The sequence below is a fragment of the Lissotriton helveticus genome, chromosome 3_1 (assembly GCF_964261635.1).
Source record: "Lissotriton helveticus chromosome 3_1, aLisHel1.1, whole genome shotgun sequence".
NCBI classification, from domain to species: Eukaryota; Metazoa; Chordata; class Amphibia; order Caudata; family Salamandridae; genus Lissotriton; species Lissotriton helveticus.
Window position 1 is genome coordinate 668102907 of NC_136061.1, and position 24114 is coordinate 668127020.

The window sequence follows — 24114 nt, forward strand, 5'->3', positions numbered from 1 at the left end:
TAGGGACCAGGAACAGCATTCAGAGCTGAGGACAGGAGCTGGCACCCTGAGACCTAGGGACCAGGAACAGCATTCAGAGCTGAGGACAGGGGCTGGCACCCTGAGATCCAGGGACCAGGAACAGCATTCAGAGCTGAGGACAGTGGCTGGCACCTTAAAACCCAGGGACCAAGAACAGCATTCAGGGCTAAGGACAGGGGCTGGCACCCTGAGACCCAGGAACAGCATTCAGAGCCGAGGACAGTGGCTGGCACCCTGAGATCCAAGGACTAGGAACGACATTCAGAGCTGAGGACATTGGCTGGCACCTTGAGATCCAGGAACAGCATTCAGAGCTGTGGACAGGAGCTGGCACCCAGAGACCCAGGAACAGCATTCAGAGCTGTGGACAGGGGCTGGCACCCTGAGATCCCTGGACCAGGAACAGCATTCAGAGCTGAGGACAGGAGCTGGCACCCTGAGACCTAGGGACCAGGAACAGCATTCAGAGCTGAGGACAGGAGCTGGCACCCTGAGACCTAGGGACCAGGAACAGCATTCAGAGCTGAGGACAGGGGTTGGCACCCTGAGATCCAGGGACCAGGAACAGCATTCAGAGCTGAGGACAGGGGCTGGCACCCTGAGACCTAGGGACCAGGAACAGCATTCAGAGCTGAGGACAGGAGCTGGCACCCTGAGACCTAGGGACCAGGAACAGCATTCAGAGCTGAGGACAGGGGCTGGCACCCTGAGATCCAGGGACCAGGAACAGCATTCAGAGCTGAGGACAGGGGCTGGCACCCTGAGATCCAGGGACCAGGAACAGCATTCAGAGCTGAGGACAGTGGCTGGCACCTTAAAACCCAGGGACCAAGAACAGCATTCAGGGCTAAGGACAGGGGCTGGCACCCTGAGACCCAGGAACAGCATTCAGAGCCGAGGACAGTGGCTGGCACCCTGAGATCCAAGGACCAGGAACGACATTCAGAGCTGAGGACATTGGCTGGCACCTTGAGACCAGGACCACGCTAAGCACTCTTGGCTCAGAGCTGAGAAAAAAGGTCTGGCACCCTGAGTGAGACCCTAGGATAAGCGCAGCACTGCAAATGTCTAGGCCTGGCTCCAGCACTCAGTCTCCTGAGGACCGGAGAGCGCCCTAAACGTTAAGAAGTTAGAACCAGTGCCGGAGGCCTGGACTAGGAGTACCAGACCCAGCGCTCTGAGATCATGGCCAGTCCTAGCATCGGGCCTTGACCATAGCACTAGGCACAGTGCGCTCAGGCGTCCCAGCCAGTAAAACATCCTTGGCTCCAGGGACCAAGACAAGCATCCCGGGAGCAGACCAAGCCCTCTGATTGTAGGACAAGGCCCAATGCCCTGGGCTAAGAGGAGAAGGACCGGCACCCTAAGGTATAGGGAGCCAACCTAGCACCCCCAACTCGAATTAACCAGGCCCAGAAGTCTCTGCGGGAACCCCTTGACCACAAGTGTGGGGCTGAGGAGGGACAGGAATAATACTTAAGAGATACCTGTGGAAATTCTATAGGTTGGACCGTACGTCAGCTGCCTCCTGTGCTATCTTCTATCTGGTTAGTCTTGGCGTCAGAAGGGCCCTGAAACAAGGATAGTTTTGACATCAGTAGTAGTGTGCAGTAAGGTATTGTTAGGGTTGAAAAGTTATTTCTGTAATGCGCAGAATCGAATTGCCAATATCGCTATGCTTAAACTCTATTTCGTGTTAAGTTAGCATTCATGGCACCATCTTTATTGGCGCCATCTTGTTTTGTAACCAAGATTGAGTTTCTGTCTCATAATGCTCGCCTCAGCAGAAGGCTGCCCAGCTTGTACTTCTCAAGGTTGAAGCTTTGCTGCACTGATGAATGTACCATTTATTGTTGCATACCTTTGCTGTTAGAAAGACCCGTTCCCACATCCTAGAATGGTAGGCAATGGCCGAGCAACCTTAGGGTCGAGATAGCATGTTCCCAGCTCTGTGCCATACTCATCTTTGTGTGTCTTCTTTGTTCATCATGGCATGAGCTTGAAAATTCCAGTTTGGGCAGGTCTTTAGAGGTGTTGAAAATGTATATTTTGTGTTACCATGTAGAAGGGGGCAGTCCCTCAGCAGTCATCTCCGGAGACTAGTCAGAGTGGGCTGCGCTGCAGGGTATTAGCAATAAGCTAACTGGTTTGTATTCTCTACTGTCTTCTCAACTCTTCATTTATTGGATAGGCAGAGAGGTGGTTGTGAGTGACCTGGGTGACCCTAATTGGGCCACTTCCTTCATTTGACGCCCGAACAGGTACTCCACCAGGTGACCCATCCCGACTGTAGTCGGGTTGTGGAAGTCGGGGTTGTGTCTGGTCGGATGGGCAGATCGGGGATCCCCACACGACCGAGCTTGGTTCTCGCGGCTGCCCCGGCTGTCTGATCGGGATGCTCCTCGTCTAGAGGTCATCCCGGCTAGGGTCCTGAAAGGCGAAACCCTTGGAATCGGCCGTTTGGTCCGAAGAGTCAGCAGTGGAGAATAACTTTGTTTGACTTGTGTGCCCCAGGTGAGTTTTTCTTGATTCCTGGTGAAAATGGAGCCGTATTGAATAATTTGTTTATGTACGGTCTGGAGATCATTTCTTTTTTTGCTTGTAAAATAGATAGGTCTGTGGACCATCTTGGAGAAAGAGGGTGTTTGTGGACTCTCTGCTGGGTGACTTGGTAATTTGGCCTCTCTTGAAAATCCCTGAGGGTTGGCTAGTGTTTGTGACTCACGATGGGGAGTCTGATTTGAAGAATTGGTGGGGTCTGCGGACCGGTCCTTGGGTTTTGAGGAGACGCCTCAAACCGAGAAATTGGTAAGTCATTTATCGGGTGCTAGTAGCGAATTTTCTGTATATGTTTTTGGTAAAATGCCTTGTTTTAGCAAGTTTTGCTGATTTAGCCACTTCCTTTCCTTCAGTATATTGGGCCAGACTAAGTATTGTTAGAAGTACCCTGGGAGATTTATATCAGGATCCTTCTTATTCCAGATTACGTCCATAGTAATTTATTTCAGGAAGCCATGTGTCCAGCCTGCATCCGGTGCCCCACTGACAGCCCACAGGAAGCCTCTCCCATCCAGAGCTGAAAGCGGGTCTTTCACAGTGACACACACTGAGCATGCGCAGTAAGATAAGCTGTGTTTATATTTACCTTGTGCTGTTCAAATCACGACACTTAGATGTCGTTCTCTTACACCCTGTGGGGATGCACTACGCAGCACTTTCTTAGCACAAATAAAACTAAATAATCTATTTCCAACATCTGCTTGTCACATATGGCAGTCTCACTCTAGTTTGCGTGGCGCACGGAATTGATTTCACATTTATAGCCATGCACTTGAGAGATCACTTGCACCAGAGGGTGAATGTCCACCCACTGCAGGGGGTCATGGGGTGACGGCCGTCACGCATTAGAGAATGAATGACACTGAAAAAGGGATATTTGATTTCACCCCGGCGTATGAGAGGCCACTGATCTCTGGTTTTTACCACAATATTCCAGCTATTAACGATCGGGCGTTTTCTTCTATATATTACTAGCAAGAGTTGGACGCTGGTCCATGACCCAAGAGTCGTAGGGGTGACGGGTCACCTTGACGTACAGCTTCACCTAACATTTGCAAATCCATGGTATTGGTTACCTGACACTCAGCATGGTTTGGTCTCTCTTCTCTTCAACCTGCACTCTCACATGTCAATAACATATCCATCCCTCTCCCACTGCTTGTACTAGCGCCTGGATATCCATTCGGCCCCTGGTGGCACTATACGGAACTTGAAGATACTACATAGATATATGACGTGAGAGAGAGAGAGAGAGAGAGAGAGAGACAGACACTTGCACGCGCGCGCGCTGATCTTATTTCTTACCGATTTCGGCTTCTTGGTGGGGGTCAGGTTGTCATAGAAGTTTTTGGCTTCTTCCCAGGCCGCTGCGCCCCCGGGCCGTGTCCCTCCAGGCTGCGTTTCCTCAGACTGGGGCCCGCCAGGCTGTGTCCCCTCTGGCTGGGGCCTGCCTTGCTGTGTCCCTCCAGGCTGGAGCCTGCCAGGCTGGGTCCCTTTAGCACCACTGTCTTTGGGGTCTCTCGTCCCGGCTTGCATCATTTCCCTGGATCTCCCGAGGTCCTCAGTGCATTGGTGGAAGGCGGTGGCAATTCGGGTTCACAGCAGCAGTCAGTGGGAGCAGGTCCAGTGGTGCTGAAGCTGTATCAGTGGAAGCAGGTCCAGTGGTGCACAGGAGGATACACTGGGAACAAATTTAGTGATGCAGAGGCAGTGTACTGGGAGCAGAGCTTCACTGGTGGGCGCAGTGGGAGCAGCTTCTCTGGTAGTCTGTGTGTTAATGCAGCGGTTGCTGGTTCATTAGTGGGGAGGGAGGTGCAGTTGGAGCAGGTAAGACGGCGTTAAGAACAGGTTCTTTGATGCAGTGGTTGTTGGTGAGAGAGCGCAAACTGATATAAATGTATGAGTACATCACACTTACCTATAGTAAGCACAAGTCATGATGAGAAATGCCATGAGTGCTAATAGTATCTGAAATTATATTCTAAATGTATAGCTAAAATAGAGATTTAAGTAGAAGTGGAACTAATACAGAAATGTGTGACATTATATGATTTTATTAGACGTGATTATTTTGAATCTATGTCGTGTAGCTGTTAACATATAAGATGGTCTGTGGTAAAACGCAGAACGTGGTAGGCCTCAGGGCCAGAGCTGGAGCTAAAAGGGAAGGTGTTTCTTTTCACGACACAGATTGTTTAACGTTTTTGGTCATTGCATTAATGGGCCATGATTTAGAGTAATGTTTTCTAAATAATAGAATAAGAGTTTAACATGCTTTAATTAAATGAAGAATTTGAATGCTATAATCATAATGTGAAATATTGTAGGCCTGAAATGTTTTAGCAGTGATTTACACGTACATGTCTGGGCTGAGAAATGTTGCAAGCCTTTTTAGAAGTCTATGAGAGTTGGGTTCTTGGCGGCAGATATCTGTCTGCAACAGGAAAGGGGGGATCCAATTATAAGTGAATGAATAGAGGCCTGTTCAGTGGACGGCCCAGACATGGAGGAGGGTTCTGGAATGTTTAAGGGGTATCAGCGGGCCGGAGAAGAGACTGAGAAGCAAGGTCAACTCTAACGTCTGAGGCCCAATACAAAGCATCATGGAAAAAGCCTGAAGTTGCACCACGTGAGAGGCGTTTCGCAAGGGGCGTCTCAAATGTTGTTGACTGTTTTGTATTAGGGACAGCACCCCTGGGTGGAGTTAGAGCAGAGACCTGAGGACCCTTTAGAGAGCGGATGGGTAGGCAGTGAGGGGTCATGACTGGAGAACTTTAGGTTTTCACCAAGAGACTTAGAGTGGGTGACTTCCCTTGGGGGTCATTCATTGCTGACACCTTTGTTAGGTTGGGATTTGGTTAAGTAGGGATACCATCTAGAACAGGGTAGGGACGCCTAACCTGTGTTTGTTTTCCTCCAACCTAAATGAAGGAGAGATATGCGTCTATGCTGATAGCTTTGCTATTTTTAGAACTTGTGTTAGTGATTTCTGTTGCTCGTCTGAGGGCTTTTCGAGAGCACATGTATGTAATTGGACCTGTGTATCTCGTGAATCTCATTCTGAGATGCTTGTATTTGCAGCTCATTATATCTTTACAATAAACTTTTGAAACCTAGAAGTTGTCCGTGATCTTTGAGAGTAGAGTCCTTTCTTGGGTGAACTAATTTGCAGATAGGTGTACTGTTTCCTTCCAAGACAGGCAATAAAGGTTCAGTCGACCAGATCGAGGTTTGGATCAATAGATATAAGGTATCGATCAAAATCTCGCCCTTTCAGTTGGTAGCTATAGAGGATGGTTGCCTTCTTGAGGACGGTGACCTAGGCCAGGTTAGCTTACCCCAAGGCCCCTAGAAATCGATGATCGGAAGAACAGCCCGCAGATGAAGATCCGGATGACGTGAGACAGAAAAAGCAGCAGTATCAGAGAGAGTGAGTATAAAGGGTTATGCGTGTTAGATTGCGGTGTTTTGTATTGTATCTATGTTGTAATGTCTGGCGGAGTTGAATGTCTGTAGAGTGACTGTGGAACAGGTTGTGAGCGCGCGCAACCGGTGGAAATCTTAAGTTCAAGGAGAGCTTAAGTGGTTCGGGTGTATCGGACACCCAGAGTAATTGTCAACTAGTGTGAAGGGGGTCATGAGGTACCATTGATCACCCGAGAGACCGAGATAGGGGGAACGTAAGAGTGAGTGCGTGAGTAACGGACGCTGGTCGGAAGTTACTGTGTGTGTAAGCAACCTATCAGAGAGACGATAGACATCTCGTCAGTTGTGTTGACAATTACAGATAGACTGTGGACGTACAGTCGAGAGAAGTGACCGCTTGGTCGGAAGTAGTCATTTTTCAGTGTATGAATGGGACGCATGCATAACCGGGAGACGAGTTGAGAAAGGAGGGGTGCTGCTGCGAAGCGGAGAAAAGAGACGTCAGGTGGTGTCGCGCAGTGATTGGCTGACAGGAGAAAGACCGCGCTGTGATAGGCCAGCTAGCGAACACGTCATACAGGGTCGCGACGTGATTGGCCGACAGGAGAAAAACCGCGCTGTGATAGGCCAAGCAAAAAAAGCCGCGACAGGATTGGTGGATTGTCATCAGGAAGTAAACAGAGTAGCGAGGCTGGATTTTGTGCGCATAATTATGAAGTGTTTTAAATGGTTGAAAGCACTGTTTAAGAAAGAGAGGCGAGGATCGTATGAAGGGGAAGAAGCCCCGCCGGAGGGTACGCCAGCTCGTTATATGGCAGTAAATGTTGGGTTGCATACGATCCTTTGGATATCAGAGTGGAGTAAGATTACTGAAGGAAATGAGGAACTGACGTTCCCGAAGTACGGGACGTTCAGATTAGAGGTGTTACATCGATTGAAATCAGTCATGACCTCAAAGAGACCCTTGCCTAGACCAACCCAGTTTGAAGCCCTTGATGCATGGCTTAGGGCAGCGCATGAAAGGAATATGAACAGACGACAAGAAAGGGTGAAACGCTCGGTAAGGGCAGTACAGGATGCCAGGTGGGATGCGGATGCTAAAAGATGGAGAGTGCATAATTTGGAAATAAATAAACTGTACCCAGTGTTAGAGGCGCCAGTAAATAAAAGCCCCATAGAAGAAGATGACGAGAGCGAAACAGAGGACAGCCTGATAAACAGATTACTGACAGACAGGCCACCCCCGTATAATAGAGCAGGGGGAGAGGTCGAGAATACTGAAGGAGAAAAGGGGGGCAATGCAGGAGAGCATAGACTGCTTCCCAGTTCAGAGTGGGATCCTGAGCCAAAGAAAGAGTTGCTCCAGCCTAGTCAGGTGCAACAGGTAGTCGGTAGGTTTGTGGTACAAAGAGCGCCGGAAACGGAAAGCGCCACATCCTACCCATTGCCAGATGCACTACAGGTACCTGTTACCATAGGTCCTATAATATCGATATATGACCAAGAGAGAGCAAAAGGGGAAGAACGGAAACGGAAAGACAGAGAAAGAGCAGAGCAGGCAAGGAGGAACGATACCACTAATTCCCCAAGTCAGATGCCAATACCCAGAGAGTGGAGTACCCCGATGCACACAGCAGGGGACCCAGGAGGAGATCCTGGGGGCCCCAGATGGCCAATGGATTTGAGGGGATCTGGACGAAAGTCCTTTCAAGAACTAAATGAGTACATGAAGCAGTGGGATGAGGCAGTGAAGGCTCAAAAGTGCATCAATGCTGCAGAAGCAGAAAGGGAAAGTCAGGACAGCAGAGCACGAACTCACTGCGGGGCTGGGGAGAGTAGCCCGGAGTGGGACTGTAGAGGGAGTAGGGGAGTCACCCATTGGGCCCGAAATGGAGGTAGAACAGACCTGGAAAACGGGGGCCCCGGGAATGGAGGGGTGGCGTGCCCAATACTCAGTGAAGGGGAGAGGAGAGCGCAAGAGTACAGGAACAGCTTTAAGTGTCCACACTGTGTGCCTGGCACCAGAGAACAGAATGGGAGTTGTGAGAGGTCGCACCATAGTCCCTGTGATGACAGAAATGAGCGCAGCCCAGGGAATATGGGGAACCAGGAAGGATCGTATCGGATACTGAGCGATACGAGGCAAAGGGAGTGTAGCGACCAGAGGGAAAATAACAGAGAGATGTGCGGTGAGAGGAGAGAAGAAGACGAGAGTGGGCAGAGAGAGAGTAGGGATAAAAGGCCCGTGTTCCATCACCTTCCAAGATTGGATGGCCGAGCATGGGACCTGGAGAGATGGGAGCAAGGGAGGCCACCCATTAATTCTCCTGAGCCCAAACGCAGAGCTCGAAGTTGGGATGGTAGGGAGACCAGTGAGCCCCCTTCAAAAGACATATTGCGAGCTGAGATAAAAGCCAAGAGACTTGATGTCTCCAGCTTAAGGTCAGATCTGGATGACATGGTAGATGGTACCCTGCCTTTAGAAAGAATGGAAATGTATGAACAGGATGAAATACTGTATATGGCAAAGGACATCACACGAAAGGCGAGAGCAGTCCATGAGAAGTTAGTCGAACTAGCAGGCAAATATATGGTGGACTTGTCAAGAACCAAAGCATTACAGGGTAACCACAGGCTACATTACTCAGATCGAGATCTAGATGAGAGGAGAACGATTGGGCTGAAAACACACATAAGGGAATTGATTACTGGAATAAGGACATGGAGGGCACTAGATAAATGGGAAGAGAGGTGGTCCAAGAAAGGGACCGGCAGAAGAAGCATGATTGGTATAACACCAGGACAGCAGGGAATAGAAGCTTACCCTTTGCGTGAAGTTGCCAATGGGAGCTATGTACATGTCCCTTGGAGTAGGGGAGATTTAGCTGCTTTTACCACATCTTTCCCCAAGTTACGAGAGAGCCCCGTGGAGTGGTACAAGCAAGTCGAGAGGTTTGTAAAGATCTCAAAAGTCCTATGGATAGATCTGAACACGCTGTTTGACATTGTAGTACCAGGAGATCTGTGGACAGCATGCAAGGTTAGCGCTGAGTGGCCCACAACGGAGCCAGAGAGAGATGCTAGGACTAATGGGCCGTCCGAGATCGTGATGGCAAAATTCGAGAGAGTGATGACTTGGCTGAAAGAAAAAGTGCCAATGCAAGACATAGATTGGGTCAGAATAGACAGAACGAGACAGGAACCCAAAGAGACAGTCCATGAATATTACGAGAGATTGCTGAAGGCGTTTAAACAGTATAGCGGCTTGGATGTAATGGATCCAAAGGACATAGGGCAATTCGTGTCCAAGTTCGTCCTGGGACTGAGACCGGATATTAGTTTAATGATTCAGCAACACTCGATTTGTTGGCAAAGTAGACCCCTAGATGAAATACTGAGATATGCCAGGTACTGCTGTGATGAGGTAGACTCCAAGGCTAAGAAACTAAAAGAGAAGCTGATGGTGGTACAATTGCAGGCAGCAGGAAAGGGGGGACCGCAACAACAGCAGCAAGGGACAGGTACAGGAGGTAAGAAGCAGTACAGTCAGAACAAGGGTAATGAGGAGAGTACTACCTTCAGACCCAGAGTAGACATAGCTACCTTGAAGAAAACGACTAGGTGCCACCAGTGCAACGAGTTGGGGCATTGGAAACGCGAGTGCCCTTACAAAGTAGAGATCGGAGAGCAAGAGATAGAGGAGGAAGAGGTCCAGAGCGCACCTATGAGAGGGGCGACGCCATACCAAGGAAAGGTGCTCAAAGGGGGGGGGGCTCCTCCCCGAGCCCAGTTCCCGCAACCTCCTCGAGTAGGGAGTATGGGTAAGACCTATAGACAAATGCCCCTGTTTGTGGAAGGTGAAGAGTGCTATTATGTGGACCCATTAACCGGACAGAGAGTGGAAAGAGAAGACTGCACCCTTGGGGCAGCCTTAGAGGTAGATCAGAGGGGACCCTATGTTGAAGCAGAAGTAGCAGGGTGCCCTACGACATTTCTGGTGGACACAGGAGCCACTAGATCCACGATCAGATCAGCTGCAGTTCCAGACCTGCCCATGTCTGGAGAGACCATACAGGTGGTAGGGGTCGCAAACAGGAGAATAACCAGCCAATTGACAGAACCGGTACAGGTGAAAATAGGGAAGTACAGCGATGAGCACCAATTTGTGGTTTGCGATTCAAGCCCTGTGTGTCTGCTAGGAAGAGACCTGTTGTGCAAATTGAATTGTACTATATATTGTACACCCCAGGGAGTGGAGGTATTGACTAATGATGATGATGCAGATTTCAAAGTTGCAAACTCAAGAATATGTGTGGAGCTGTACCCTACTTTGACAGTAGACGAGCTTCCCTGGGATTTGAGAGAGACAGTGGCATCAGAGGTATGGGATTTCACTGGGGAAGAGATTGGATTAGTCAAAGGGGTGGACCCAGTGAAAATTGTAGTGAAACCGCATGCTGAGTTCCCAAGAACACCCCAGTATAAATTGACTCCAGAAACGATTGCAGGCATAAAACCCGTGATCGAGTCCATGATTAAACAGGGAATACTGAAAGAAATCGTGGGTAGTCCATGTAACTCCCCGATTATGGGTCTGCAGAAACCAAATGGGAAATTTCGGATAGTGCAGGACCTTCGAAAGATTAATAACATAGTCGTTTCATGTTGTCCAGTGGTACCGAATCCATCAGTGATACTGTTTCAGATTCCATTCCAAGCAGAGTGGTTCACTGTGATAGATCTTTGTCAGGCTTTCTTTTCGATCCCTTTGGACGAAGATAGCCATTTTCTTTTCGCATTTAAGCTGGAAAATCGCGTCCTAACATGGTGTCGTATCCCTCAGGGGTATACAGAGAGTCCATCGATCTTTAACCAGCTTCTGAAGAAAAATCTTGAAAGTCTAGTGCTGCCCCAGAAGTCAGTTCTGGTCCAGTACATAGACGACCTCCTTGTGGCGTCAGAAACAGAAGAAGCTTGCAGGGAAGGTTCCATTGCTTTGTTAAATCACCTAGCTGCCAATGGGCACAAGGTGTCCCCGGGAAAATTGCAGTACTGCCTGACAGAAGTACAGTACTTAGGACACAGAATTGAGAAAGGCAAACGAAAAGTGTCACCAGACAGGATAGAGGCGATCATGAAAATGAACGCGCCTCAGACACAGAGAGAGGTCAGGATGTTCCTAGGGATGGTGGGTTATTGCCGACAGTGGATCGTGAACTTTTCACTGAAAGCAAAGCCCTTGCAAAAACTGACGCACAAAGAGGTGAGTGATCCGGTACCATGGGACAAAGACTGTTTGATGGCGTTCCTACAGTTGCGAGAGGACCTGTGTCGTGCTCCGGCATTGGGAATGCCTGATTACAATAAACAATTCTTTCTTTACTGTTGTGAGAGAGAGGGTTGTGCGTTGTCTGTGTTGGTCCAAATCCATGGGAATGCCCGTAGACCAGTTGCTTATTTCTCGGCTACTTTAGACCCAGTAGCCGCAGCGTTGCCCGGATGTCTCAAATCCGTTGCTGCAACGGGTGTCAGCATTGAGAGATGTGAAAATATTGTTATGGGGCACCCGTTAGAGGTGTGCGTGCCACATTCTGTTGAACTGTTGATGACCAGGACCAAAACACAGCATCTGACCAATAGCAGGCTCACGCGCTATGAGCAAGTTATTCTTGCTGCAGAGAACGTGACCCTCAAGAGATGCTCTGTTTTGAACCCTGCTACCTTAATGCCACTCCCAAATGATATTGATGATGATGATGAATATACAGACCATGACTGTCTCGATGTGACTGAACTATGCACCAAACCCAGACCCGACATCGTGGATGAGCCACTGACGGACCCAGATGAAGTTTTCTTTGTCGATGGCTCATGTGTAAGAGACGAAGTTGGGCAGTTGAGAGCAGCTTATGCTGTTTGTACAATTGAAGGAGTTGTGGAAGCTGGGTGCCTGGAAGGAGTACACTCCGCTCAGGTAGCCGAGATTATTGCCCTAACACGTGCTTGCTTAGCAGGCAATCAAATTCGAGTCACCATCTACACCGACAGCCAATACGGGTTTGGGGTAGTTCATGATTACGGGCAGTTATGGTCTCAAAGAGGGTTCATGACTTCTTCAGGCTCTCCCATTCGCAATGGAGAGTTTGTGCGCTTGTTGTTAGAAGCATTGCAATGTCCAGCAAGTATCGCAGTTGTAAAGTGCATCGCACATACCAAAAATGAGGACTTTGTTTCGAAAGGCAATAGATATGCTGATGAAGTTGCGCGGTATTGCGCAGAACAAGGTTACTCTTTCACAGAGGTGGAGGTGGGTGGAATAAATGTGAGAACTGAATTAGCCATGATACTGGAAACTGTTGATACTTGGGATGAACTGTCAACCATGCAAGAAAATGCTCCTGATTCAGAAAAGGAAACATGGGAAAAGGCAGGATGTGTAATGGGTGAGACTCATTTTTGGGTCTCAGCAGACGGCAGAGCAGTGTTGCCCAATGAGATGGTGAGTCCAATGGCTAGACTCATACATGGTCCCGTACACTTAGGGAGAGATGCTATGCTGAGAGTGTTTAGACAGACTTGGTACAATCCTAAGTTTAGAATAGCAGCAGAAGCAGTGTGCCAGCGTTGTGTGACCTGCCAGCAGCTGAATGTAGGGAAAAGAACACCAGTTGCGCTAAGTCACATAGGAAGGTCTGGAGGTCCATTCAACAGAATGCAGATAGATTTCATTGAAATGCCAAGATGCAACCGCCTCCGCTATGTCCTGGTGGTTGTTTGTGTGTTCTCCAGGTGGGTTGAGGCATACCCTACACGTAGGTGCGACACCCTCACAGTGGCTAAGTTACTGCTTAGAGAACTTATCCCTCGGTTCGGGGTGCCGGCCTTTTTGGAATCAGATAGGGGAACACATTTTAACAGCGAGCTTGTGAAGATGATTTGTGTTGCACTGAATATAGACCAAAAACTCCATTGCAGTTACCGACCAGAAGCCTCAGGAATTGTGGAACAAATTAATGGCACGATCAAGTCCAGAATAGCGAAAGTTTGCTCCTCAACGACCCTGAGTTGGCCTGACGCCCTGCCATTGGTACTCATGAGCCTTCGTAGTACCCCAGACAGAAGAACAGGGTTGTCACCACATGAGGTGTTAATGGGGAGAGCAATGAGACTGCCATCTATTCCAGCTACTGCACTGTTAAATATCACAGATGAGATGATCCTGGACTATTGTAAGGGGCTGTCTGACGCCATGCGTTCTGTGTCCCTTCAGGTGCAGGCTGCAGAGGTTCCAGCGTGCCAGGGCCCTTGCCATGACCTGTATCCTGGGGACTGGGTCCTGGTGAAGAAACATGTGAGAAGAAGCTGCTTGGATATTCGTTGGCGTGGGCCCTACCAGGTCATTCTGATCACAAGTACAGCTGTAAAGGTGGGAGGCCTGCCCAACTGGATACACGCGTCGCATACGAAAAGGGTTCCAGCACCTCTGGAAACAGCTCCTCTCTCGAATGGACGTCCAGCAGAGGACCAAGAAGCCATAGAGGGGGCTAGCCAAGCTGTAGAGGTGCCAGTGGAAGCAGGGAACGAGTCTGACCAAGCTGAGGACGGTCAGTACAACAGCGAAACAGAAGACGCTACAGAAGGAGAAGACAGCTGGGAGTACGAGTCTGACCCTGACAGGTCTGAAAGAGAGCGAGAACAGACCAGAAGGAGAAGGAGTAGAAGGGCACGTGGAGAAGCAAGTTGGCCACAAAGAAGAAGTTCTAGCCTGAGGTCAACTCCAGAAGCAACCCTTCCTCCGATATCAGAAGACTCAGACCCAGAAGAAGGTGCTCAGGGCGCTGAAGCATCAGACCGAAGAAGGTCAAGAAGAGTGCGTGTGCCTAACAGAAGATACTCCACACCTGAGTGGACATATCTGGCGACAAATGTCTGTGAAACCGGAGACAGGGAGGATCCGAGCGGTGGTGGTGTCCAGTTCTGAGCCCATTATCACCGTGGAAATACAACTGTTGGTACCCGGTGTCGAACAAGAAGGGTCACTAACATTCGTGCTCCCCAGACCTCCCCGCCTCAGCAAGTTAAAACACATGTTTCTTACAGAATTGAAATTCCCCGACTTTGGTACCACGATAACAGCACATGAAGAGCATACTCTTCGCATGGAAATATTGAACTATGCTATTGAAGCTGCAACCACAAATCTAATAGTCGATTGTTAAAGGACTTTGTAAATAAAGCAAGCAGAAGAAAAGAAGATTACCTAGCGCCCAGGAAGCAGAGAATTTTAGGGAACCCCTTGAGTGGATGGAGAAGGGCTAGGGTTGTCTTTTTGAACTGTGAAAGGACTTTTTGCGAAAAAGGCTGTCAGCCTCCAGCTGTGTGGATTCTAAAGACAAAAAAAGGATTGAAAGAGACTGTAAAGGAACGAGAGGAAAAGAACTTTTTTTGCAAAGAGAAAGGGAAAGCTAGATTGTCTGACGAAATGGAGGCCGGCACCCCGAACCGCAGAGCTAAATGTATAATAGGTACACTAATAGTAGGAGTGATAATATTAATAGCTTTAGTGGTAACAATTTCTTATGTAAAGGGACATGAGGAAGAGGTAAAGGTAACTGATGCGAATTCTGTAGTAACACTTACACCCACTGTTGCAGGTGAGAAAAGGGAAAACACTCAAGAGAAAGCGTTATTGGCTGCAGAAGCCCGCAGGTTACATGTAGACGAGTCCCAAGGAGACTTTAGGTCAAATGCTTATGCTAAACTTTTGTATGAATACGTGGATGCCATGGAGGTTAAGGATTGCTACGTCTGCATGCAGTTGCCTGCGTCTGTAGATGAGGGAATTCGATATCATCACCTCCCTCTGACATATGGCATTACATGTAGCTTATTGCTTAGTATATTTTATGAGAGAGATAGTTTTGAATACTATTTCTCCAATTATGATTCTGTGTTGCCAGAAGTCCCGAATTATAAGCAGATGAATAAATGGGATTACTGGAAGAGTGAAGACAGATTGGCCAAGTTCTTCATTCCTTGGATTACCTTAGATACTTCACATGCCCGTAGAAATAATCTGACATGCAAGGTGTCAGAAGTCGAGAAAAAGTTCATAGGGCAGGTGGATGATCGTTACAGGAGACAAAAGATTTTGAAAAAATCAGGACAAGGGAAATTAGATTGGACCGAGGAAGAGAAGTCACACAAGAGAAAGGGTAGTAGTGGTCCAATAGCTTTAGATAAAGCGCAGAGAGGAAAGTTATGTCTTCACCGAGCCAAAACGTATTATGAAAATGTATACGTGGGTGAAGTTGACTGTGAACATGCTTTTAATTTAGAGTACTACACTAAGGATTTCCTGAAGGGAATGCAAGTAATTCCAAATGTGTATTTTGTATGTGGAAGAAATGCTTACGTGAGACTACCTGACAACTGGTATGGATCATGTTACTTGGCAATTGTCTTCCCCAAAATATATCATGCACAAGACTTATTGATCATTGAGGGCCAGACATCATCGAGGGGAAGGAGAGATTTAGGCGATGCAGAAATGGTTGGAGATGTCTTTGGAGCTATGTTCCCTCTTTTGGGAATAATCCTTAATGATGTTAAAATTAGACGACTGGCAACAGTTGTCGACAGGTTGTCTGCCAGCACTGCTCAGTCCTTAATGCTGGTAGAAGGAGAGATGCAATCGATAAGGGCTATGGTTCTTCAAAATCGGCTTGCATTAGATGTCTTATTAGCAAAAGAGGGCGGAGTCTGTAAGGCTTTGAAGGTTCAGGAATGTTGCACTTACATTCCAGACCTTTCAAAACCCCTTGAGAAAGTTATTAAGAACATAACTAATATACACAAAGAGATCGAAGACTTGAGTAGAGAAAATGTCTGGGAAAAGGTGGGCCATGGAATGAGTACAGTTGGAGGGTGGTTTTCCACCTTAGGCAAAAGCTTTATTTGGTATATCCTAAAGCCTATCATCATAATATTGATCTGTGGGATAATATTGTGGGGATTGGTGAGGGTATTCAAATGGTACAGAGCAAGAAGGTCAGAAAGGGCCCAAAGAGAACAGTTGCAGAGATTGGCTGCCATACAAGATAATCAGTACAGGAGCCTGAGAGCTCTGGAAGCGCAGAGAATGCCAGCAATAACTGCAGTTTAAATGTTAGTGATGACCCCGAGAGGTCATCAAAGGGGGGAACTGAGAGAGCGCAAACTGATATAAATGTATGAGTACATCACACTTACCTATAGTAAGCACAAGTCATGATGAGAAATGCCATGAGTGCTAATAGTATCTGAAATTATATTCTAAATGTATAGCTAAAATAGAGATTTAAGTAGAAGTGGAACTAATACAGAAATGTGTGACATTATATGATTTTATTAGACGTGATTATTTTGAATCTATGTCGTGTAGCTGTTAACATATAAGATGGTCTGTGGTAAAACGCAGAACGTGGTAGGCCTCAGGGCCAGAGCTGGAGCTAAAAGGGAAGGTGTTTCTTTTCACGACACAGATTGTTTAACGTTTTTGGTCATTGCATTAATGGGCCATGATTTAGAGTAATGTTTTCTAAATAATAGAATAAGAGTTTAACATGCTTTAATTAAATGAAGAATTTGAATGCTATAATCATAATGTGAAATATTGTAGGCCTGAAATGTTTTAGCAGTGATTTACACGTACATGTCTGGGCTGAGAAATGTTGCAAGCCTTTTTAGAAGTCTATGAGAGTTGGGTTCTTGGCGGCAGATATCTGTCTGCAACAGGAAAGGGGGGATCCAATTATAAGTGAATGAATAGAGGCCTGTTCAGTGGACGGCCCAGACATGGAGGAGGGTTCTGGAATGTTTAAGGGGTATCAGCGGGCCGGAGAAGAGACTGAGAAGCAAGGTCAACTCTAACGTCTGAGGCCCAATACAAAGCATCATGGAAAAAGCCTGAAGTTGCACCACGTGAGAGGCGTTTCGCAAGGGGCGTCTCAAATGTTGTTGACTGTTTTGTATTAGGGACAGCACCCCTGGGTGGAGTTAGAGCAGAGACCTGAGGACCCTTTAGAGAGCGGATGGGTAGGCAGTGAGGGGTCATGACTGGAGAACTTTAGGTTTTCACCAAGAGACTTAGAGTGGGTGACTTCCCTTGGGGGTCATTCATTGCTGACACCTTTGTTAGGTTGGGATTTGGTTAAGTAGGGATACCATCTAGAACAGGGTAGGGACGCCTAACCTGTGTTTGTTTTCCTCCAACCTAAATGAAGGAGAGATATGCGTCTATGCTGATAGCTTTGCTATTTTTAGAACTTGTGTTAGTGATTTCTGTTGCTCGTCTGAGGGCTTTTCGAGAGCACATGTATGTAATTGGACCTGTGTATCTCGTGAATCTCATTCTGAGATGCTTGTATTTGCAGCTCATTATATCTTTACAATAAACTTTTGAAACCTAGAAGTTGTCCGTGATCTTTGAGAGTAGAGTCCTTTCTTGGGTGAACTAATTTGCAGATAGGTGTACTGTTTCCTTCCAAGACAGGCAATAAAGGTTCAGTCGACCAGATCGAGGTTTGGATCAATAGATATAAGGTATCGATCAAAATCTCGCCCTTTCATTGGTGCAGGAAGGACCGGTTCACTGTGCACCAGGAGTGCAAAAGATGCTTCTCTTAACGAGTAAGACGAGGCTCACTTGAGTAGGCGTTAGTGCACGGGGGGACGGAAGGGTCTCTTGTGTTGTTGCAGCAGGTTCACTGATGCTGAGGCTGCTGGATTCACAGCAGGATCCCTGGTGCACAGGCTGGTGCAGTGGGAACAGATTCACCAGTGCAGTGGGAACAGGTGGATTCGTCAGGAGGCGCAGGTGCAGGAGGTCCAGATTCACTGACGCAGAGGCCGGTGCGATGCGATCCGGTTCACTGGTGCCGTAGGAGTTAATGTAGTAGGAGCCGGTTTGCCGTAGGTGCAGGCGCGTAGGAACACATTCACTGGCACCGTAAGTGTCGGTGTAGCAGGGTCAGGTTCCCAGGTGCAGCGGGTGCACTGGGAGAGTGATAATGGTTCACGCGCAGGTGCCCTGATGCACGGGGGCAGGTGCCCTGATGCACGGGGGCAGGTGCCCTGATGCACGCGGGCAGGTGCCCTGAGGCACGGGGGCAGATGCCCTGAGGCACGGGGGTAGGTGCCCTGATGCACGGGGGTAGGTGCCCTGTTGCACGGGGCAGGTGCCCTGATGCACGGGGGTAGGTGCCCTGGTGCACGGGGGCAGGTTCACTGGTGCACGGGGGGCAGGTGCACTGGTGCAGCGAGGATGGCCCGGGTGGTAGAAGCTGTTCAGTAGGTGTTCTGGGTGCAGTGGGTGCTGTAAACGCGGATCGGTGCAGTGGGAGTTGCAGTTGATGATGCCCACGCCCTGTAAACAGACACACTGAGCCCGTCTCGGTGCATTAGGCGTTGGCAGTGCCTGTCCAGTGCAGTAGGCGCTGTGCGCTGCCGGTGCAACAGGCGCTGTCGGTGCAGCGGAAGTTGCAGCAGTCACCGCTGTATATGGGCAGAGGGGCTGACGGTGGCATCTCTTTATATGGTGTCTCGGGCCCAGGGCTCCCGGTTACTGGATCTGCCGGGACTGAAGGGGGGGGGGGGGGCTGGGAGCGCAGAGAGCTTAACTCTTTCCACGCTAAGATCGTGAGTGGAAGCCAATATGCTGCAGGAAGCGGAGAGTGTGTGGGGAGGGGCGTGGCTTCTGGTCTCTGGGAGATGTCTGTCTCTTCCTCCCAAGGTCAAGTGCAGCCGTCAGAGACTCTGACATTATTCGGAGCTTTTTGCCTAGAACCGATGGGAAGTGAAGGGACGGCTGTACGCGGAATACTGCACCCCCAGCTTCAACATTTAACGGTGCAGCGAAATAGCGCGGGGGGGGGGGGGGGGTAGAGAGGGAGGGAGGGGGTGTCGTCGTGTGGTGGTGGCGGGTCACAACAGCGGTCTAAGGTGGCGTATGTGGCTGGTTCATGGGTTTCCCTCCTATAGCCCACCCCTAGGGATAGCTGCTAGGGACGGGGATGCGGAGGAGGCGGGTGGGGGCTGTGGGGAGGGAGCGCTGGACGTCTTGGCGCTATGCCACAGACGCGGATAGCTGTACACAGAGGGTGGGAGCCGGGGCCACCATGGGAAACATTAGGCGTTGGATTTTGGGATCCACTAACACAAATAAAAACACGAGGGGGACAGACAAACAGCGGGGGCAAATAGACGTCGTCCTGAGAAATACGATCAAGGAATTGGGAAAGGGGGAAATCACAAACCAAACATGAGGGTCATGAAACACAAGGGTGGGGGTATCAACAGTGAGTATGGGGGCGAGTATAAAACAATACCGAGAAATGCAGAAGAGAGGCAGTCACCAGCTATGGAACTTGGTGCCAAAACAGCCATTACCACTCGACTATGAGAACTGCACATAAAACACAGGGAGTGTGGGTATCACAGCCATGAGAAATACAGAAGAGAGGCACTCAATCACCAGCGATGGCAAGTACATGCCCACTCCTATTTACAAGCGGTGGGTTTCATGGTTTCCATATGATATCCCCCCAAGCACTGCTCACTTATTAAGTATTACTTTTATTTTTGGGAGATATTTTTTGGCTTTTCCAAAGGTATCATTCGTTACCTGGTGTGCTTTATCATGGCACAATCTTCTGGGAGAACTACATGCCGTGGGTACACCTGAGACAAGCATCTCAAGAGCACAGTGCTGGACAACAATACACTGAATGCTGGAAGATCAAACTCAGTTTGAACTGGGTCTAAATAGTAAGCCATAAGGACTATCGATTCTTAGAAACTTCCATTTATTATTTAAATATAATTTTTAAGATAAAGGTAAACCATTATAGAATAACAATTTATTTGTGAGTGTTAGAAATGGGATCCTTGGCTGGCCAGGGCTTGTGCCAAAGTCAGTCAGAGACCACCACTTCCACGTCAGGGCAAGGGAGTTACACGCCAAGATAACCCCTGCTCACCCCCTTCGTAACGTAGCACGAGCAGTAAGGCTAAACTCGGAGGCGATGTGAGTTAAGTGTTTGCGCACGCACCCCCAGCAACAACACCCAAGGCCCACCACAAAGGAAACTCCACACAAGGTTATATATAAAAATAGCCTTTGTATTATACCAAAACACATTAGATAAAAACACACACTTTACAATGTGCCAACAGGCACGGGCAGAATTTACAGGGGATATGTACAAGACAGGGCCACCTGGACCACTGTCAGGAATCAGCACTTTTAGATCTTAGAATGTAAAATCACTGTAGCACAAATTCGAACATACAACCAGTAACTACTGGTAACCAGGACCTCACTAGCACCACCTGTACTAGGAAGAAAAATAACCACCTACGTATCACAATACCTGTAGGGGTATAAGCACATAACACATGATGCATAACATACATTCAGCGGTGTAGGGAAGGAAAACACATGATGCATCAACAATACATTCAGAGGTGCAAGAACAAAGCACATGATGCATCAAAACACATTCAGAGGTGCAGGGCAGGAAAACACATGATGCAGAACTTACATTCAGCGGTGTAAGGAACAAGGCACATGATGCATCTACAACACATTCAGAGGTGCAGCACAGGAGAACACATGATGCATAAACACACATTCAGAGGTGTAGCAAAGAACACTTTGCGGAAATCACATTAACACAGAACTTACATCAAAAGTCCAGGGTCCAGGTTGCGCCACTGCGCCAAAACCTAAACGTAGCAGCTGCCCACGAAGTGCTGGGCAGCTGTTGTAGAGAATGGGGGGGCCAACTTGGGAGCCTTGCAGGCTCTGAACATATACTTGTCCCCTTTTTGGTGCCTCGCTGGGCTCTGAGTAAAGAAATGGCCCCACGAGCCTCTCTGGGCTCTCAAAGCAAATGTGGCGCTTCTGAGCGTCTCGGTGCTCCGGAAACAATTAGGGCACCTTGAGCCTCTCGTGGGCTCTTTAACCATGTGCGGCGCTGGGAGCCCCTTGGGCTCGAAGACAGAAAGGCCCCTGAGCCTCTCGGGCTCTCAAGAAAACGAGAATGCCCCCTAAGATCGTAGAAGCGGTGGGGTCCCTCACGGGGGACCCAGGAACAACTGGAGAGCCTCTTGTGGCTCTAGCAAAGTGGGGCCTTTGTTGAAGTAGTCCCTCCCTGGGGACTTGGAAACAACTGGGGCACCGGGGGAGCCTCTCAGGCTCGGGAGACAATGGAGGGGGTAGGCGGAGTCCCTCTCGGGGGACTCGGCATCACTGGAGGCCTCACGGGCCTCTTTGCACCCAGGCGCTCGCTCTGGAGGGGAGGGGCGGGCACCGGCAATGTGCCCCAACGCCCCTCCTCTCCACTCACCGGGTCTGGCGGCGCTCGGCGGCGTCTCTCTCTTGGGCGGCGGGGCTCTCCTTCGGGCACGGAGCCCCGCCTGCACCTTCTGCTGCTTCTCTTCTCGCTCTCCGGGGCTCTCCCTCGCTCTAGGGAGCCCCGGGGGGGGGGGGGGGGAACGGCGACGGTCATCCGTGGCAAGGCAGGAGAGCGGAGTAGGCTCCCGCCGCTTCCTGATTCCTCTGCTCCTCCCCCTATGACGTGGCAGAAGGCTCGGCCGGCTGGGCCAATCCCAGCGCGGCCGGGTGGGGATGCCGGCGGCTGCCTTTCTCCGGGGTCAGGGAGAGCTGGGGCCGCGGCGGTGATCTCGTCTTTGGCAAAAGGAGGGGTAGGCTCCCTCCGTGAAGCAAATAAACGTGCAAACTCTGGGTAGGCACCCGATTTTAGAAGGGTACAAATGCGGGCATAAGGCAGGGTAGGCTCCTGCCATCAACACGGGCAAATGCAGATACAGCGCTCCCCAGGCGCTTAGTGAAAGATGAAGCGCTCCCAAGCGCTAGGAACACGAAGAGCGCTTTCAAGCGCTAGGGGCTAGGGGGAAAGCGCTCCCAGGCGCTAGGGCAACAGAAAGCAGCCAAAGTCCTTCAGTGGTCCAGGGGCTGCAGTAGTCCAGGGGCTGGGCAGGGCCCAGGTAGGCAAGCCTTCCCCCGGGCCCCAGCAGCAGCATGCCCCTGGTAAGATTCAAGTTGGGAACAAGAACATTTTCATGAGGTCACAGCCCCTCTTTTATACACCTTTTCCCTTTGTCTTCAGGTGCAGGGTGTGGGAGAACCAGTCGCACCTGGTTTTGGAGCACTGTGTTTACCTCAGCCACCTTTTCCATTCACCAGGCAGGCTAGGGTCATCAGTCGCACCACAGGGGGCAGAGCCAGCATTGTGAGGGAAAAGCCCAGCCCTATTCAGGACCCAGGCGCAGCCCCTCCCTCACATCAGCATGCTAATCTCTCCATTCACCACCGGGGCAGACCCACACAGACTCCTGGAGCCAGGCTCCCCAGCCAGCTTCAGCCAATCACGCGCCAGCATACTCACTGCACAGACAGGCACATGTCTAGGAGTGGCGCGTCCATACTAGACACACACATGCCGCATACATCATTTTGCAGCATTCAATCACACGAGTCCGCACATACTAGACTCGAGCCTGTACACCCCACGCATCAGGAACTACCAGGGACACATACATTCCCCATGAATTCCTATGGGAGGGCAGGCCTATCTCACCACATGCACTCAAAGTGCGCACGCACTTTCCACTCGGACACAGTGAAAGTGCGCAGAACTCAAAAATCACCATCCCCAGGTCACCATTAAAAGCAAAAAGTTTAGGGGTGAACCTGCCAAAGGGCCAAGTCCAACATTGAGTACTTGCAGAAATTTGTTTTGTATAGTATGCTCATGATATCATCAACTTTCTGTTCGTTTATTGAAATATTTTATTTAATTTTCATTTATAACAATGAACCTGACAGGCACATGAACAGCTACTATTACCGGTTCCCAAATTGCAATCAATCATAAGGTATACAGTAGGATCAGAGCAATTCTGCCTCTGTTACCTCCTCTAGAAGGCATGTAAGAATGAGGAGTCTGCACCTCATTAGGGGTCCTGCTTGACGCATTTAACCGTCCTCCTCCAGGATCACCCTACCCTGCCCCTCCATATCATAGCTTAGTCCACCCATTCTCTCAGCGTCCACCATCATCACACCAACTTTACAATACCCTGCCCTTTAGTGGTATCATAGAGGGGAATCCACTTGACAGATCACTCGAGTGTCGCCATCTGACTCCTGCAAGTTTGAGTACTACCTCAAAGGGTCCCATATAACTTCTAGCCAGGATGTGGGGGCATCAAGGGGGTCTACGCATCTATCATGTCCTTGCACAAGGTCAAGTCGGTCAGCTAATGCTTTGTCCTCTCTCCCACACCATTACTATTCTCCATTTAGCCAACAGCAATGATAGTGCAGCATACCTTTTTTTGCAGGTATCATCTGAACACACCTCAATAATGCCACCAGCGGTGTGGGTGCCAAGGTGACCCCTGCCATCCTAGCCAATATCTCAAATATTTCTTCCCAAAATTCAAGAACACCCACAAAAAACATGCACTGTACATTAAGTCGCCACCATGACTCTCTGTCTACCACATCTACACCATGCTCTACGTCCAACTTATGAAGCACCCCCTGAGAAAAGAACAATTGGTGGAGGTACCTTAAGTGTACTAAACCGTCTCCGCTATTTGAATATATATGTATATATATATCTGTCTTGGGAGCAACAAAATTGGCATTGCTTAAATCTTCCTCCCAATTCCCATGAGAGGAATTAGGCTCTAGATTTAGCTTAAATTTAACCATGTTCCTTTGTACAGCCAAGTTACCTATTTCCCCAACCCGGACGATGTGATCATCTTTGATAACACTTTCATGCTTTAGGCTCACCCGGGAACCACTCTGCTTCCTCCTTAAGCGTATGCAGCATCCTGATATACAAAAACATATCAAGCCCGGCAGTCTCCCCCAGTTACTCAAATTCTGCCCAAGACAGAAACTTCCCCTCGCAATATAGCTGACCTATAACCTAGTAAGACACATCCTGTTAAGGTACGATATGGGCTTGGGTTCAGAGGACACAGATATTATAGGGTTATATAACAGAGACATTTCGGATAAATATGCAC

General features: G+C 49.1%; 1 protein-coding gene across 1 annotated transcript in view; it reads right to left on the reverse strand.

Moving 5' to 3' along the window:
• The window catches only part of NT5C1A (5'-nucleotidase, cytosolic IA), a 201407-nt gene extending 196959 nt beyond the window's left edge, over positions 1-4448 (reverse strand). Inside the window, exon 1 of the mRNA XM_078683730.1 lies at positions 3886-4448. Within this exon, the coding sequence (XP_078539856.1) occupies positions 3886-4119 (234 nt within the window). The 5' untranslated portion in view covers positions 4120-4448. The remainder of the gene's footprint in view (positions 1-3885) is intronic.
• Between the last annotated feature and the right edge of the window lie 19666 nt (positions 4449-24114).